The 19,720-nt window shown below is 46.3% G+C and overlaps 1 protein-coding gene across 4 annotated transcripts in view; it reads right to left on the reverse strand.

The window, feature by feature from the left end:
• USP9X (ubiquitin specific peptidase 9 X-linked) overlaps positions 1-19,720 on the reverse strand; it is a 1,749,911-nt gene that overhangs the window by 1,266,807 nt on the left and 463,384 nt on the right. For all 4 annotated transcript variants that reach the window (XM_086934127.1, XM_086934125.1, XM_086934124.1 and 1 more), the window contains one exon: positions 6,919-7,023. In XM_086934127.1, coding sequence (XP_086790253.1) covers positions 6,919-7,023 — 105 coding nt within the window. The remainder of the gene's footprint in view (positions 1-6,918; positions 7,024-19,720) is intronic.

Below are 19,720 nucleotides of genomic sequence, written 5' to 3' on the forward strand. Positions count from 1 at the left end.
ATGGTTGCCCCCAACTTTTTGCCCTGTGTTTTAGCTGGTTTTGGACATAGTCGACCTGGGACCCTGCCAATCAGGACCCCGGGCCTACTGCTCTCTCTTTAAAATGGATTCCATGTACCTTAGGTACATTTCCAATTGATACTGGGCCACCTTATCAGACCCTGTAACTCAGGGCATAGGTGTACCCAGGGCCTACCAGGGGCTGAAGCATGTATTATGCCACCCCTGGCTGGCCTCCTAAATTTGACACAACTGGCTGCATGACAGCTGGGGCAAAGTCGTGTAATCACCCTTTGCTGTAGGTGTAGTATACCTAACCCTAAAATGGACACACAGATTCCTATCAGTCACTCCTATGGCAGGCCTTGACAATCCTGAAGGCAGAGTGCTTGGAATCGTGTGAGATGGTGCTCTGGCATGAGCTGAGCCTGTCTGCAGCTTGCGGAACCAAGTCCTAATAGCTGTTCCATGATAACGCATACCATATACTCTTAAGTGCATTATAATCCTCGCGGTTAAATGCTAACTTTGGTATTGCTTTATCAAAACATGTCGAGTAAGGTGTCATACGAATTGGAATACTAACCCCTCGCCAATTCTGGCGACGGGGTTAGCATTCCACCCTTCTAGAGGGACACTACATGTATGTAACTGTGAACCCCGGTTAAAGTTAAACGAAGCCTCAGCTCCACAAAATGGATGCTGCCACCACAGACACGAGTCTGACCCCCTGCAGCTGGGAGTCCTTCCAGCGAGGGGAGCCTGGACAAAGGGTTTCCTGTCAGGGGCGGTGCTAGCACCGTCCCAGACATGGTTTTGTGTATCCTGGGTAGGCAGGGCTTTTCAGGAAGGTGACTGCTGAGTGGCACCCCGGTGCTCACTACGCATAGGCCGGTCAGAACCAGTTCCAGGGGCACACCAGCCCCTGGCCTGGGGAAAGTCCACATGGCAGAGGGGTGTAACCACCCCCCTCCTAGTCCCACCCATAGGCAGGACCTAGTCACCGGGTCAGCCCCCTTTTTTAGTATAAAGATGGGAGCGGGCCCCCTGTTCAAATTAGATCATCTTTGGAATCAAGACCCGACTTTCTGCGAAAGACATCAAGATTTCCTTCTTCAAGATTCTCCCTTGTGGCTAAGGAGTAGTCACCCTGCATCCGCAGGCACAATCCTAAGAACACTGCGGTCTGCTGCAAGTCCTTAATCACGAATCCGACGACCCAGCTCGACGAGACCTGGCTTCCCTGGCACCTCTGACCTCTACTCACCTCTACAGCAAAGCTGAGAACTGTGAGTGCGACGAGACCTCGAGGGACCGACGATCGCCAAGACTGCACGACTTCTTTGCAACAAGCCCACCGTGTGCTCCACTGGTGAGTGCTTTGGGGTCCGAGAAGCCCAAACCCTGAGCAGCTCTAGCACCGAAGATCAGCCCTCCAGCATCTCCACGATCTGCGTGGGGCCCTTCTGCTTTTGCGTGCTCACCGCGCTGTGTGGCTACTAGCCGGCTGGCTTGTGGCCTTCTACACGACGCCCGACGACATCACTGCTGCTGGTCTGGTTGCTCCAGACTGGCCCTTGCTTCCTTCTTTAAGAGAGGCACCCCGGACCCTCCTGGTCCACTCCAGACGCCATTTTGAGTCCACCGCGTGGGCTTGAATTTGCCAAGGCTTTGTTGCCCAATCCTGGGTCCAGCGACGCCGACAGCTTCAATCTTCGTGGGACAGCTCGCTCCTCCATCCTGGTCGCCGACAACGCCTCCTGGTCCGTGAGATCTGCGAGCACAGCGTCACCCACTCACCTAGTCGAGGTGACTACCATCCGTTGCCCTCCTGGTGCCACCTGACTACTGGCTAGTAGTCTCGAACTTGGTCCCCTCTGCTTTCAGGTGTCATCTTCCTCTGATCCAGGCTTGGATCCATCGAACTTTCTTCACTGGTCGCCTGCCAGCAACTTCTTTCTTCCAGGCTCCTGGTCCGTCTACGAGGATTCCCGACGTCTTTTGAGACCTATGCAGCTGCAGCCCCTGGGCTAGGTAACTTCGGCATTTCGGTGCCCCAGCATAGCCTCACTATCCAAGGGTCAGAATCCACTTTCGTTTTCCTCCTACTAGGTCGGGTTCGCCCGAGAACACTAACTTTGTCATTACTAGCTACCATAGACTTTGTCCCGCATCCCGCGTGAGAGTGCACACTCTGCACCCGAGTCCCCTAGGCCTCCTAGAAGTAATCTGAAGGTTCTATAGTCAAGTCCTAGCGATTCCTAAGCCTATTAGTACTGTACTTACCTGCTAGTAATTTCGCATTCCACTTTCAGAGTATATGGTTTTCCGTGCCCCTCGGGCATTTGTATATACTGTGCTAACTTAAGTATTTTCGTAAGAGTTTTGTTTTGTGCTTAGTACCCTGTCCTCATAAAGAGTACAGGGCTGTTCTTAATAAATACCTTGTTTATTTTCATAACACTTGTGTGGTGTCCTTTCACTTGGTATTCAAGGGGTATATGTGTGGTATAACAGCTGGCTTAACACGCCCTCTCGAGTCTTTAGCCTTAGACTGCTCGTATCCATGCTACTAGGATAGCTGGTCTATAAGGTTGACTTACAACCAATCATCAATAAGGGTTGCTGGACTGATACATAGTGTTCACTAGAATAGTGAGCACTGCATATCAGGCCACCTTCTCACATTCCCCACTAATATAACATCCGACATGAGCCATTCCCCCACAAGTCAATTGACGCCCATGGAGCATAACGCTAACAACTCCGCCACTACAGGACTAGCCAATACCAAACTGCACCCTATAACCGTGATCTCATGGAATGTGGCAGGCCTAGCCAATAAAATCGACTCCACAGAGTGGGGCTCTTACATCAGCTCCAAAAACATACTCCTTTTCCAGGAGACTTGGGCGCGTGAGGAACTATCATTCCTGGGTTATGCAGCCTTTTCCAAACCCGCAAAGTGGGGGGGAAGGGGCAGGCCATCGGGAGGACTTACGACCTGGGTAGCAACGGATTTAGGCTGCCACGCTACCTGTCTAGAGACCGCCTCAGATGATATATTGGCTGTCCTACTAGAGTGGCCAAACTCCTCGAAGCTGCTAGTTATCAACATATATTCAAGGCCGGTATCCATGTCAAAAGAATCTAGTACCATAGACGAACTATCTGCGTTCCTAGAAGGCATTCCATGGGAACTCGCATGCCTGGTGGGAGGCGATTTAAATTCACAATATGAACCACTACCTGACCTACGTGATGGCCCCTCTTTTGAGGAAGATTCATGCTGGCTAATCCCAGAGACGGTGGCCCCTCCCCTCAGGGCCTGGACTCCTCTGGCCTTGCAGATAACTGCCCTCACTTTAAACCAAGGTCTAAGGGCCTGTAATGGCTGCTGCAAATCGGATATCCCTAGCACTCATACCTATAATAAAACAGGCAGTGAATCTAGACTGGACTATATCCTGGTTAAATTGTTTATGTGGCCACAAATAGTCGACTTTAAAGTCACCGAAAGAATGGATAGTGACCACAACGCCTTGGAATTGACTTATTCCATGCCGGGGCATGAGGCCACATCCTATGGAAGGGACAAAGATAAGTCGGGGCTACTACTCGAAAACAATTGGAGGAAAGTCAAGTGGGAAAAACTGGCCAATAGTGCAGATAGAATACCACAGCTATACGCTAGGATTACCCAGTTTCTGGAGAGGGCCATTCAGATAGGGAAGGAGGTGCGAGATGCTGATAATAGAGAAAAGCTTGCACAAACACACGCAGATATAATTAATACCTTAGAGTTGGATCTGTTTTCATCGACAGAGAAAAGGAAAGGCCCCCCGGCTAAGACGTCCTGGTATAATGCCACCTGTAGGGAATCCAAGGCCCAATTGTTACTTGCTATAAAAGGACGCTATAGTAAGGAAGAGATACAAGCCAGGAGAAGATCCTATAAAAAGCTCCTGGAGAACGCGCGGGCGGAATGGGACCTAGACTATTGGGAAAACCTTGTTAGATCACTAACCAATAGAGACTCGCGCAAATTTTGGCGCATAGTCTCTAATGGCACAGAGGATTTATCTTCAGCAATCGAGCCCAATATAGCCCCTACGATATGGCAGAGCCATTTCGAGGCGTTGTATTCTGAAGAAGAAGGGGTTCCCAATATAGCTGGCAGTATAAAGGCTCTTGATACAACTGGGGCTCCTTTTACTGAAAAAGAGGTGAGGGAGGCCATTACCGGTCTAGCCGCTGGGAAAGCCCCTGGCCTCGATGGGGTGCCCGGGGATCTGTTCAAGCAGGAACCAGGGATATGGCTCCATATCTCACATTGCTATTCAACGCTATTTTGGGGGGAATGGAGGTTCCGGATACTTGGCTGGGAGCAGAGGTGGTCCCAGTTTTTAAAAAGGGGTCCCCTCTGCTCCCAGCCAACTATCGTCCTATCAGTCTTATCGATATATCCCAAAAGCTTTTTGGAAGACTGATTTTGGACAGGCTACAGGCCTGGATAGAAGAGATGGATATCTTGTCCCCCTACCAGGCGGGTTTTAGACAGGGTGTATCGACAATAGACCAAATTTTTAGGCTGAATCTCCTTTATTGGAGAACAGCTGTAATTGAGGGCGGCACTTTGTATACTGTCTTCGTAGACTTACGTGCCGCCTTTGATTTGGTACCTAGAGCGAGGTTATGGAGAGTCATGGAAGAGTTGAACGTCCCTGTAGACATCTTGGCAATCCTGATGAGATTACACCACAACAACTATGCCCGCGTGAGGTGCGGCAGAGGTGGCAAATTAACCGAAAGGTTCCCCGTTCGCAGAGGGGTAAGACAGGGTTGTGTGCTCGCACCGACCCTATTCTGCCTCTTTGTGAACGGGGTTGTTGCCCACCTGAACAGGATTGCCAACACCGATGCCCCAAAATTGACAGGCAGCAGGGTGCCTGCAATCATGTTTGCAGATGACACCCTGCTGCTGTCCAAATCCCCTATGGGCATTCAACGTGTCCTGGACGGTTTCTTACAGTTCTGCTCAGAGCGAGGACTTGAAACCAACCCACAGAAAACTTAATTCATGATTCTTAATCCTAACCCCCATAACCGAGCCCCTCCTAGGCTAGGCACAGTCCAATTAGAACGAGTGCATACTATTGAATACTTGGGGATCACTCTTAACGAACATTTAACGTGGGCGTCTCACCAGACAAAAGTGACCATCAAACTGGATCAGTTGGCGGGTGGCACTATGCGACTGGCGAATAAATCTCCCTACCGCCCACTTACCCCAATTATTCATATATACAAAACTCAAGCCCGGGCGGGTGTCACATACGGGGGTGAGCTGTGGGGACATATTCAATCGTCTAAACTACAATCAACTGAAAATAAATTTCTGAGACAGATTGTTGCCCTCCCCCAAAGCACTCCACTACTTCCTCTGAGATTGGACCTGGGAATCCGACCAATAACGGAGGAGCTGGGTCTTAAACCTCTGACATTCTGGAGGCGTTTATGGTGTAGCCCAGATCTCTTAAACTATAGAGCGGAGCTACAGGAATTCCTGCAGTTCCACAATGCCAGGAGAATTCCGTGGATGACTTGCATAAAGGGAATGCTGGAGGAAATTGGTTACCCGGAACTATGGTTGGACCCTGTAAACACCTGTCCAAAGATCCCAAAAAAGGTACTTGTGAGAGCCTACCAAGATCTGAAGCTCATCAGAGCCATCGATGCTACACGAGAAGGATCTTTGACCCACCTGTTCATAAAAGCTAAAGACTCCTATCATCTTGAAAGCGCTTTAGACGCCATGTCTCCAGTACTAACGAGGAAATTATTTTTCCAGTGGAGATATGGAATTCTTCCCTTAGCATCATTCACTGCGTCCTGGTCATGCCGCTCCTCCATAGAAACTTGTTCGGTATGTGCACATCCGAAGGAGAATGATGTTCATGTAGTCTTCTTCTGTAAGGGCTATGAGAGGAGCAGGAAATACTGGCTAGTACCCCTACTTAGGAATTTGGGATTTAGAATTTCAACCCACCTACAGAGTTTTAAAGACAGACCTATCCCCTATTGTAGTCTTTGCCCTGTCTAAATTTTTAACTTCTATGTGGTATACTCGAAGCCGATGGGTAAAAAGACCTGTATAAAAAGATTCGTCGACTTGTGATAGATTGAAATCCTGGCACTTTGTTTTATCATTGTTTTAACTATTGGATCACCATTGTTGTTTAATACATTTTTAAATTTTGTACAAATGTAATGCATCTTTTATGATCTGTGAGCGAAATAAAGATTTCTGGAATGGAATGGATATTTTAAACAAGACCTTAACTATTGAGGGACTTTTAAAGTTCTTCTAATCAAAAGGGAATTCATTTGCTTTTTCATGGGCGTCAGGCTTGAGGTGAAAATATGTAGGCTACATTCACCGATGCACGAACAGATCAGAGTTCATACTCCAGGTGGCACTGTCCATTAAGGCTACAAGAGGCAGATGCTTAAAGGTTTAGAGCCACGGGGCAATACCTTTGTGGATACTGATCCCCTCCAACTTTGTCTTTCAGGAAAAATCCTTATGGCTTTACGTGTTGTTGTTAATGAATCGCATTTTGCCTACACCAGCATTGAGAAGAGGTTTTGAAACCCTTAAACAGTTCTTAAGATTTGGAAAAATTAATTTAAAAAAGCAATTTAACAAAATATGATGAGCTTAACAATTTCCAGATCCATATTATAGCACAATATGATGTATAGTCTGAACATGGAAGACAATCGAGAAAACAACTTAAAACAACATTTTTACAAAACAGTTAGGCCTACAGGAATTATACATAAGAAACTATATGCCATCATCTTGCAGCTCTTTAATTTGATTATTAAATCTACGTCATATCAACTTAATGTTACCTTAAAACAATCGAACAGGTGATCAAGCTGTTCGGGAGAGAAATCCCAAGCCAATTTTGCCAGAAGGTCATGAACATTCTTCACGATTGCCTCATGTTTTCCTGCCTAGCAAAGAAACACAATAACACCTAAATAAAGATGTTGAGATAATTTTACACAACAATGACGTGTCAATTTAGATTCAGTCTTTAAAATGACGAATATTACACTGAATGCCTATATTAGTATCTACAATTTCTCTGCCAATGTAAATCATGACAACAACAAACAAATAGGTCCCCTAGGTTACTTCTTCCCACATCATTCAGCAACACATCCACTGATAAACTATATGGCACACAAATGATTCTTTTTGGAAAGTCGAGTTTCAGTGAATAATTATCATTTGTGTATCACCAAGTAAGCGTGTTTATTGTTTTGATTCTATTAAAATCATTTTTTCCATTACACTTCAGAATTACAAACAAATGTGCTTCATTTTTGCTTTCCTAACTGCTATATTCTGAAATGTGCTCAATTCATTTACAAGATTCCAAGTTTTGTTGTGTTACAAAAGATGACATCGTAGAGACTTTACTTTCACATTCCATGTACACCAGCAAGACTTTCACACAGTTAAATTTAAAAACTCCTCTCTCTTTGCCGTCCGAGATAGACAAGTTAACACTAATCCCCGTGTTAAAAGAATAAGCAACAGTTTATCAGAAGACATAGCATGGCATTTGATCTATGTCTTTGAAGCATAGCAAATGTGAAAAGATAAATACAAAATGTAAAGTCATCTTTAATTATTGATCTTTTGCAACCCACCAGTGGGTCGCGACCCAGTTTGGGTAATGCTGCTCTAGTGTGAATACCTGCAATGTAGCATGCCCAAACAAAGGGTTTTGGCGTGGTGCTGCACTGAGCAGAGCAATCCGAAAGAACATAAAATGGTCCACTAAAGACCCACTTTATCTGGATCCTAATGCTGAGTGAGACTAGCTAAAAAGCCACAATAAGGCCCCTCGCCATCTGGCAGGTGAGTGTCTTGGGCGGTTACAACACCAGGAGTTGACCCTAAAGACCAAGCAACAAACTGCAGAAGAACGGGCGAAGGCTGTAGTAGTGATGGCCCCTCTGTGAACTGGTGGAGCTCTCCTCACCCAGACACATGATCACAGAGGTTCTGCCTCAAGTTCGGAGGGCTCCACAGTGTCCGAGCTGGAAGACATTCTTCAGGGGGTGACCCCCAGGTATGGCCGACATTATTTGATCTAACAGGAGGCAGCTATTATCCACTCAGTGCTGCGGTATGGGGCCTATGATTTATCCTCCGAAGTCTACAAAAGTCCTAAACTTCCCTTATTTTGCTCTGACTGGGGAGGTCCTGGGCGTGAGCAAGGGGCTTGGACTTCATGCTTCCTGCATCATTGTATTGCATACTATCTAACTGGTCGGCCGGCTGGACTCATCTCTCTCGAGAAATGGTTGGCCTTTATTGTTGGGCCTGGTTTAATAGGCACTTTGCCTTTCTACAATTGTTTGGACAGGATGTGTACATGTCTTAGTTCGGGGGACTGTGGGGAAAGGAGAGTTGGGGCTGTTAACTGCTTATTTTATTGGTTCTAAGTTCATTTGTGTTTCCTGCAGGTGTGGATGCTGTGATGATTGCCACTCGGAGCTCCGGTGGGGTGCCTGGTGTGGGGGGTACTGTGCTCCTAGACTGCGTGGATACTTACTGAGATGGCTGAATGACTAATTGATAACCTGGAATGTATGGGGCCTGTCCTCGCCCTCCAAATGCTATTACGTACCGGCGTACCTGAAGCGGAGGGAGTCGCAAGTCGCATTTCTGAAGGAGACCCATCTGACAGATGCTGGGGGCAAGGCACTGCAAAGGAGGTGGACGGGCCAATTCTATTACACAGCTTACTCTGTTTGCGAGGGGGCCTTCATCTGGATCAAACCTGAGGTACCTTTCTTGTTACACAAGTCTGTTATTCATCCGGAGGGTACATTTGTCCTGGTGTTGGGATGGCTGGATGTTAAGGACGTCACATTCCTCAATGTACATTCTCCCAATATTGATCAAGATCTCTTTTTGGATAGTCTCGCACTCCTTCTCCCATCCATGCTATCATATGTACCGAATATCGGGTGGAGATATTGTGTATCTGATATCCATATGGACAGATCAAACTCTCCACTGCGACTGATGCCTGCAACTAAACTGGCGGACGCCTTCCACAACTGGGTGCGGCATTGGAGCCTGGCAGATTGTTGGAGGGTCAGGATCCCGGAGGCGTGAGTTTATACGTATCGCTTTGACGGATGACCTGGAGGTGCAGTTGCAGAAGGTGCTTAGTTGTACTGAGGCATATAAGAGGAGAATAGGCACGGAGTACTTGACAGGACCTACTCTGACCATTGCTCCTTTTTATGTACCTTACAGCAGTCCCCTTACAGATTCTGTATTCAGACTTGGAGATTAGACCCAGCCATATTAGGGGATCAGGTATTCAGTTTCTTGCTTCACAAGAGGATAAGGGATTACTGGCTCAATGAGAAGGGCTCAACACTGTCGAACGAGTGGCCTTTAAGGTGGTTCTGGACGACTTCTGCATTGCAAATAAGGCAGGGGTGCACGCCCAGTTACACTGATATATGCCATCAGGAAGCGGTCCTCGCTGGGCTCCCCAAAAAGCTGGGCAGCATACCAACCGGTAGAGTAGATACTTACTGAGCATGAAAAGGAAAATGCTACTTACCAGTATGCATCTGTTCTTGCCATGTAGAGCTGCAGAGTTACACACTATGCATAGATTGCCACCTAGTGTTGGGCCCGGATGTTTGCAGTTGTTTTTGTCCTGAAAAGTCTTTGGAAGTCACGAGATAGATGACTCCTCCTTTGGATTACACTGCGCATGGGCATCGGCTCCATCGTAAGATTGTTTTTCGCCAGCAGGGAAATTATGGAGTTTAGAAAGAAACAGGAAGGATGCTCATGTAAGCTGTATCTAAGTAAGATAATACTGGAACATACAAAGGTAGCTGGCGAGGTGGGTGGGCGTACTGGTAAGTAGCATTTTGCCGTTCGAGGCATAAGAGCTGCAGATTACACACTATGCATAGATTGTATAGCAGTACCCATCCTTAGCGGCTACCGCCCATATCTGTTGCAGTAGTTTGAAACAGTGTTTTGAGTACAGCCTGGCCCACAGTAGCTTGTTTAGTTTGCACATCTACACAGTAATGTTTTGTGATGTGTGCAGTGTAGACCATGTAGCTGCTTTGCAGATATTATCTAAGGAAATGTTTTCTAAAAATGCCATTGAAGCTCCTATATTTCTTGTAGAATGGGCTTTAGGAGGGACAGATAACGTATGTTTAGCTTTGTGGTAGCAAATCTGTATACATTTGGCAATCCACCTAGCTATCCCAGATTTTGATATGGGGTTGCCTTTGAGTGGTGGTGAGAAAGACACAAAAAGTTGTTTAGTTTTACGAAATGGTTGTGTTCTTTCTATGTAGTAAAGCAATGCTCTTTTGACATCTAAGGTATGAAGAGCTCTTTCTGCGACTGTCTGTGGCAGCGAGAAGAATACGGGAAGCTCTACAGATTGATTGAGATAGAAGAGCAAAATTACTTTTGGAAGGAATTTAGGATTCGTTCGAAGAACCATCTTATTATGATGCATTTGCAGAAAAGGTTCTTGAATGGTTAATGCTTGTTGCTTACTCTTCTTAGAGAAGGAATAGCTACTAGGAATAGCTACTAGGAAAGCAACTTTCCAAGATAAGAAATGTAGTTCACATTTATGTAAAGGTTCAAAGGGAGGTCCCATTAAACGTGTGAGATCAATATTTAGATTCCACACAGGTGAAGGTGGTGCTTTGGGAGGAATTATTCTTTTGAGGCCCACCATAAAAAGCCTTTATGGCAGGTACTCTGAAAAGTGATAGATGTCTATTTTGTAGGTATGATGCAATTGCAGCAAGATGCAGTCTAATAGATGTGTACGCTAGGTTACATGTTTGGAGGTGTAGTAAGTATCCTATGATGTGTTGAATAGACTCATCTAGGGGATTGATGTCGTTGTTATGACAGTATATTACAAAATGTTTCCACTTGGCTGCATAACATGACCTAGTGGTGAGACGTCTAGCTTCATTAATAACGTTCACACAGTTAGGGGGAAGGTTAAGATAACCGAACTCTAGGACCTTAGGAGCCAGATCGCTAGGTTGAGCTGACCTGGGTCCGGGTGTCTGATCTCTCCATGGTTCTGGGTTAGGAAGCGTGGAGACAGGTATATCTTTTGGTGCGGTACCACAGAAAGTTGCAGCAGTGTGGTGTACCACGGTTGTCTGGCCCAAGTAGGAGCAACTAGAATGAGTGTCGGGGAATGTTGCTGTAGTTTGAGTCCCACTAGTGGAATGAGTGGGAGAGGTGTAAAGACGTACGCAAATCTGCCGGACCAGTTCATCCATATCACATTGTCTTTGGACAGCAGGTGTGGATATCTGGCGGCCAAGCGTGGGCATTTGGCGTTTTCGTGGGTGGCGTAGAAGTCTATCTGAGGTTGTCTTCACATCTGAAAGAACGGTTGCAGAACTTGTGGATGAAGTTCCCACTTGTAGATCTGTTGAGTCTGACGGCTCAACAGATCGGCTATGGTATTTTGTACCCCTGGAACATGATGGGCTAAGAGGAAAATGTTTAGAGGTATAGCCCATCTCCATATCTCCCGCACTAACAGAGTTGCAGAGAGTGTGTCCCTCCTTGTTTGTTTATGTAGTACATGGCTGACATGTTGTCCTTGCGGACTAAGACAGCTTTGCCAGATATTTGCTTTTGGAATGCTTTTAAGGCTAGAAATATGGCTAGTAACTCCAGGTGGTTAATGTGGAGTAACTTTTGTTGTGGTGTCGGACCTACATGGTGTGCTGCAGTAGGTGAGCTCCCCAGCCGTAGAGCAATGCGTCCGCTGCCATGACTATTTGAGGAACTGGCTCTAGGAACAGGTTTTTGGTGCTCCACCATTGCAGAGAGCGGTGAGTCCGACCGTCTACCAACACTAGGTCTGTTAATTGACCTTGAGCCTGGTTCCATTGGCATGCTAAGCACTCTTGAAGAGGACGCATCTGTAGTCTTGCATGAGGCACTATGAATATGCAAGAGGCCATCATTCCTATGAGTTGCATGAACACTCGAGCTGGAAGAGTGTGTTGCGGTTGGAATTTTGTTAGAAGAGCTTGCATGTTTGTTATCCTGGCAGGAGAGGGATAAGCTAGCGCTGTTGAGGTGTTTATTGTGGCACGGAGATATTGTTCTACATGGGGCGGTTGAAGATGGGACTTGGTGTGGTTTACTGTGAACCCGAGTCGTGGAGTAATTGAATGGTGGTGTGAGTGTTGTACACACTGACTGTATGAGCTGGCTTTTATGAGCCAGTCGTCGAGATATGGGAAGACGTGAATGTGCTGTCTTTTTAAGTGTGCTGCTACCACCGCCTTGCACTTGGTAAACAGTCTTGGTGATGTTGTGACTCCGAATGAGAGCACTTTGAATTGATAGTGCTGACCTTCAAGTACAAATCTGAGATACTTTCTGCGAGCTGTGTGAATGGGAATGTGGAAATAGGCGTCCTTGAGATCTATAGTGGCAAGGAAGTCGTTTTGTAAAAGGAGAGGAAGGACCTGCTGGAGTGTGACCATATGGAAGTGGTCTGATTGTATGCACAGGTTTAGTGCTCTGTTCAAAATGTTGGCACTCCCGTGCTTTTTATATGCCCTCCAGAACTGCCCCTTTCCGATTCCTGACTCCTATTTCAAATCAGTGGAGTGACCTTCGGCTTCTTTTGTGGGACGGAGGAGCAGCCCGTATTGCCCTTTCTAAGCTAACAAAAAGCTGTTATGACGGAGGCATCGCATTGCCTGACTTGTGCCTCTACTATTGGGCATCGCAATTAGTCGCTGTCAACCACTGGATACATGGCTTGCCGAATGACCCGGCCTTCCACTTGGACACATATCAGACTGGTCAGGAGGGTTACCTTGGGGCCCTTTACAGCAAACCGGTCAAGAAGAGATTCTTGGGCCCTATGGCACACACAGTCTCAATATGGCATCAGGCCAACAAACGACTGGGCTGGTCGAACGTACTCACCAAGGCATCACCTCTGTGGACATCACAAACACTTGGTTCCCTATGTTTCCAACTGGGATTTGACAAATGGGACATGGTAGGTATTTCGACAATAGGAGACCTAGTACACAGGGGCAGACTATTGACTTTTGCAGACCTACAAACCAAATATGCACGCACACATAAATCCTTCCGCTATCTCCAGATCAAACACGCTCTCCTCACTGCCATCCCTGACATTGCCTTACTGCCTGAATCTTCCCCCCTCGAAGACAGATTGCTTTCAGAACCCCTCCCAACGACGGCCATATCTTACACATACCGTAAACTTTGTAACAACCTCCCTGATACGTTTTAGCCCCTGCGGGACAAGTGGCAGGAAGAGCTGGGAACCTTGGATGAGGAAGAATGGCAAGCGGCCCTGATGTCCCTGAGAGAGACAGCGATCAATCACCTATTTCGGCTGATCAGACTGAAGAATTTACACAGGACCTATATGTCCGCCCCTCTGCTAGCAAAAATCGGGAGGCGGGAGGATGATGTGTTTAAGGGGGTGTGGCCTAATTGGTACCTTTTATCATGTGATATGGGACTGTCCGGTAATACAACACTTCTGGGGAGGCGTTGCTGGAAAGATGAGAGGCTCCTTAGGAAAACCTGTCCCACTGTGACCAAAGGAAATTGTTCTCAATATTTGGGGAGCCACGGACTTGAACGAATTGGAGATACAATGGGCAGCATTGGGTTTCCTGAGGGCTAAACGTGCGATTGCTATGAAATGGGGTGCTGCTGATAAACCGTTTTTGGTGGGGTGGATGGCGGAACTTGACAGATGTATGTTGGCTGAAAAGACTATTTATAAGCTCCGGGGCCACCCTGCGAAGTGGGATAAAAAGTGGGGTCATCGGAATAAATATCGTGGTGAACTGTGTGAATCTCCTACCATCGAAATGGCCATGGACCGAGCTAGATTATTACATCGCAATGTGTATTGACCTCCTCTTTGGTAATTCTGTATCTTATTTCCATCTTGCCATATTGTCTGTAACTGGATTTCTGACTCTGCACTGATTTTGATGAAAAACGTTTTATTTTAAAAAGAAGTGGGGCCTCTGGGACACTTACAGAGGTGAACTGTGTAGCTCCCCCATGGCAGATGTGACTATGACCTAGGCTAGACTTCTACGCTGTCATGAACCTTGATTTATCATTTTTGTATGTTATTTCTTGGGTATTGTAAGTACAAATTGTGTAATTGGATTATGACTGATTTTTGATATTACCTCCTGCCTCAGCAGAAGCAAATGTTCTTGTGACATTGGGCACTGTTTGGGTGGTATGTTTGGGGGGGAGGGGGAGGGGGGGGGGGGGATATGGTAGATGTTAGTTCGAGACAGTAACCTGATTGAATTATTTGTCGTACCCACCTGTCTGATGTGATGTTGGTCCAGACAGGAAGGAATTGTTTTAGTCTTCCACCAACTGGAGTGGAATGTGGAGGAGGAAGTTGAGGGAAGTCATTGGGCAGGGGTTGAGGCAGAGCAGGAGTTGTTAGTTCTGCCTCTGCCTTGGTTGTTGTTACCCCTGTAACCCCTCCCCTTTGATAGCCCCTACTGAAGATGGATTGGGTAGGGGTTTTGTAAGAAGTAGAGGGACTATCTGAGGAGTAGCCTCTGGTGGTGCTTCTGTATGATGAGCGACGAAAGGAGCGTCTGGGAACTTGCGACTGCAAGGCTCCCATAGATTTAGCTGTGTCCGTATCCTTTTTCATTTTCTCAAGAGATACATCCACATTAGGCCCAAATAAGTGTTGCTCATCAAAGGGTGCTGCATTATGGAGTGTAACTCATCATAATGTGCCCTGTCGTACCTTGCGAGTAGTGCCTGAGTATTGGCAATATGCCACATGTTTGCTGCCTGTGACGGCGTTAGTTTGCCTGAGGCGTCCAGGAGTTTAGACTCCTTATCTGGTGGGGGAGCCTCGCCTGTTTGGGAACTGGCTCTTTTGCGTGCTTTAGAGACTACAAGGGAGTCTAGTGGTGCAGGCCCTTTAATGTAGGCTAGATCTGAGGGGGCAGCCTTTATTTCTTCTCAATTCGGGGGTTGATGATTCAAGCCCTGACTGGATCTTTGAAGACCTATGGCGCATGCTTAATGACCCCTTTAAGCATGGGTAAAATGGAGGTGGACTTGTGTAGTGTCAACGGTATCCATAAGGAAATCTTCGTCTACTGGGTCAGTGTGTAGGTCAACCCCATGGTATTGGGCAACCCTATGGACAAGTTGGTTAAATCCCATAGTGTCCTCTGGTGGGGAAGGCCTGGAGGGGTATGTCATCTTGTGGCATGTTAGGGATGTCTTTGGTGCTAGAATCATCCCAAGGGACAGGTGAGCCAGGAGGACTAGTATTATCTAGTGGCTCATTATCTGCACCAACCCCTGTGTCATCAGAGGTGTTATCCCCGTCGTCATCATCTTCTAATGGAGTAGGAGATGCTGTAGGGAAGTGATGTGGCAGGGGAGGAGGTGGTGGAGGAGAGGGAGGAGGAGGTATCCTTGGAGTAGAGATTGCAATGTCCTCCTTCTTAGGATGAGGAGCCGGTGCAGGCGTGTCTAATGGTCGTTTTTTTAGAGCTAAGAGTTAATCAACTAGTTTTGGGATCCTTTACAAGAGTCTTTTGTGTAGGATCTGGATGAAATAGTTCGTCTGTGGGAGGGGGATCCTTCGGAGCAGAGGTCTTGGGTTCCGTAGACATTTTCGGCACCGAACCGGTAGCATCTTTTGGCTTTGAAACATGTTCTTTTGCAGTGTCTTGGCTGATGGAACATGTTTTTGCGGTTCCGAGGCCTTTTTCGTGTCTGAGGCCAGGGAGTCTGGTCGTTTCGGTGGCAATTTTTTGCTCGGCTCCGAGTGTGTTTTTGGTGCCCAGGAGCCGGTGCCAGTCTTCGGCGCTGAGTGCTTAGATGTCGAAGCAGCCGGCGTAGAGGAAGAAGAAGATGGCTTCTTTTTGGTGCCGGTAGGTGTGTGCCAGCACCGGGGTAGGCTGACTCGAGCTTTAGTCATCTAAAGGCTTATTAGGCTTCTTTGCCGAGCCTGAAGGCAGGGCATGGGAAGCAGTCTCTCAGTGTGCATCCGGGCCCGAAGGAGAGGGTGTGACCGAAGCCTTTTTGGAGGGTGTCGAGGAAGGGTCGGGGTCGACGTGTGTACTTACGACCCGCTGTACCGGAGTGATGTCCTCGACGTTTGAGTCGACCGCCTCGGAGTTGCTGTCGACGCCATGTTCTCGCTCCTGTTCTGGCACGTCGACGCCCTCTTGGTAGATGTCTGGGATCGAAGATGACAAGTGAGCCATGGTTCTTCGAGCTAGTCGGTCCCGAATAGTCTTCTTGGAGCGGAAAGAGGCGCAAGCGGAACAGTCTCTGGCCTCGTGCTCCGGTGAGAGGCAAAGGTTGCACAGCTCATGGAGATCGGTGTGGGGAAACTTCGACCCACATTGAGGACACTTCTTGTTTTTTTAAACAGTTCTTTATTCAGTACATTTTGACTTTAATCCCTTCCCACCCTTTGTCCCTCCCCGCCCATGCCCAGCCAGCTTATAAACTTTTTTGGTCAAGAATTCCATTACAAAAGCATAAATATATACACTTGTTTCACTAGATCTTACTAAATATGGTAACATATAATGAAGGACATACTAGCACATAGTCATAGACAAGAGGGAGAGGAGAAAAAAAGTAAAGTAGCTAGATTATTAGATAAATAAATTATAAAAGTTAGAAATATTTATTCTCTATTTCCATACTCGCTCGTCCATTCGTTTGCATGTTATTAAGTCATGTTAATTTCACACGACTTATAAGTTACTTACTGCCTATCAATATTCGTTATCTTGCAGCCAATTAATTAGGGGGCCCCATATCTCGAGACCCCTTTTTTCCTGTGTGTCCCCTTCCTCCTGTATATAGCTATTTCTAGGCTATAGCTAGCTAGCAGTCTTGATCGCCACTGTTGGAATAGTGGAGGATTTGGATCCAGCCATCCAGTTGCCAGACAGATCCTGAAGATGGCCATAGATATGGATATCAGGCCCTGTGTTTCCCTGGATCTTAGACCTTGTTCTAGTCCCAACATTATTTCTGTTGTCGTGATGATGACTGGACTTTGAAAAATTTCAGAAAGAAATGTAGAAATTTCTGATCTGATAATAGTTAGTGAATGGCATGTGGCAAATATGTGTACTATATCGGCGGCATGTGTAGCACATTTTGGACAATTCGTGCCTTTACCCATACTCCATTTGGCAATCTGAGATGGTGTGTAATATAGTTTAAAGAACGTCTTATAATATTGAGCCTGTAATTTCGTAGATATTAGTGATTTTTGAGAGAATTGAAATGCTGATTGTACTCAGTCTATAGTGATATTTAGTTTATTTTGCCATTTGAGACTATGTCTATCCAGATCATCTGGTAGCAATGAGATTAAAGTTTTATAAATATCTCCTATTTTGATAGGGATCTTGCCTATAATAGCTTCTATAATCTGGACTTTCTGAAACTCAGCCCTGCCTCCCCCTTTTTTTATTATGAAGTCTCTAATTTGGAGGTATTTAAAAAAATCCCTATGTTCAAGCCCAAATTCCATCTTTAGTTCCTCGAAAGATTTAATGGCCAATGGTGAAAAAAATACCCCCAAATGTGTAATCCCAGTATTGATCCATCTGATCATGCACGTATCCTGAAATATTCCTGGGAGGTTATGATTTCGGATGAGACTAGTGTAATGAGAGTATCTACCTATTCCTAGTATTTTACGGATGTTAGACCAAGCGTTGTAAGTACCTAACAGTGTTTTAAATCGGACTTTTTTGACGTGATTGTCGTATGTTAGTCGCCACAAATGATCACCAGTTTTTGCTCCCAGAATAAGTCTGCACGGAGAAGGGACGTCCCCTTCAATAATCGGAGAATCATCCGACATGAGTAAGCCTTTGCTGTAACTCATCAATGTAGCCCACCAATATATTTTAAGATTTGGGGCTGCAAGACCCCCTCTGATTCTTGGAAGTGAGATGTGCTTATATGCTCGGCGTGTTTTTTGATATCCCCATATGAATCGAGAAAAAAGCATATCGATTTGTTTGAATATTAGTGGATCAAAATTTAAACATATGGTGCGAAAAATATATAAAAATGTTGGTAAATAAATCATTTTAATAACATTGCATCTTCCTATAAGAGTTAGATGTAAAATGTTTAGTCTGCTGAGGCTGTCCGATGATTGTTTTAGAAGCGGATCTATGTTGATTTTAACAAGTTCATCCAAATTAGAGGTAATATATATATTTTTTTTAAATTTTTGGTAAACCTTTATTGATACACAAAGCAGTTACAATAACGGGCAGCAAATCAATAAAAGCCATAAGTACTCAGCATTCCGCCTCCCCATTGCCCCATTGCAACTCAGGATAATGATCGTACCATATAGGTACCAGGATGGAAAAGGTTTCTTTTTAAGTGTAGGGAAAACCAGGATAGGATGCCATACAATCGAACAATCATTACATCAAGGGCTGTCTGTAATCAGGATCTTCGCAGAAGGACTAATAAAGACAGGGCGTTGATACTAATGCGTATTAAACAGGATAGACAATGAACAGTACAGATCGCACGCCAATACAGTACATGCCTGCTGCAACTTAAGTCTGTTTCAAGAAACATCGCCCCTCGTGATTCGGACCAGAGAAACGTACGGTAAACAACCCATCGCTTGGTTACAAAGAAGAAGGGGAAAGAACAAGGGATAAAGGGAAAGCCAAGAATAACAGGTAAGAACAAAGGGGCCCTAGGAACGAAAAAGAAAAAAGAAAAACAGTAATACCCCCCCCGAACCCCCCACCCTGCACCCCTGCCTCCGGCTACGGCCTCCCCCTCAGCAGCGTACCTGTCGCCCGTTATGGAACCCGAAATGTAGAAGAAAGCAGAATAGAGCTATAGCTCGACTTAAGTTAGAATCTAAAGGAGAGAAACAGAAAAAGGAAAGAAAAAAGGGGAAAACGGAGGAGGAAACCAGGACAGACCCCCAGCCCACGCCGCCCCCCCCCCCCGCCACAGAAGACACCCACTCCAAACAGTAAGCCTGAATGCAATACAGTACACGTATAATGAGTGGGTACAATCCCTGCCAGTCTGCCGTTAGCGCCATCATAACATAGGTAGAGAGTCCCGCACCGGATCACACTGAAATAGCATTACAATACTCAACCCAGGCCCGCCCAGTCCAATTTACGATTGCAACCCAATCTCTCCGTCACGGGTGTAGGTGGATCAAAGTACCCGACTGGGAAGAGGATGTCTTCCAAAGACACGATAGTACACAATGATGTCGCTCGGAGGACATAGCTATCCGACTGTCCAGGGGTCATCAGTGAGCGTGAGAGATGGTGCTCAATCCTCAACGCCCGCCCAGAACAGAGGGAAAAAGGGCTTGCCATAGCGCCACCTCCACCCGCCGCCGTCTATCAGTTAGTCATTAGAACCGGGTAATGCTCCCATACATGATACCATCGTCGGATATTCAGCCTCCGCAGTGATGACTGGACAACACCCAGCGCCACCAACCCTCTGTCGAGCGTGGGCCCATAGGACGTCACCATCTAGCCCCGAGACCAC

The sequence above is a fragment of the Lissotriton vulgaris genome, chromosome 8 (genome assembly GCF_964263255.1).
Source record: "Lissotriton vulgaris chromosome 8, aLisVul1.2, whole genome shotgun sequence".
Taxonomy (NCBI): domain Eukaryota; kingdom Metazoa; phylum Chordata; class Amphibia; order Caudata; family Salamandridae; genus Lissotriton; species Lissotriton vulgaris.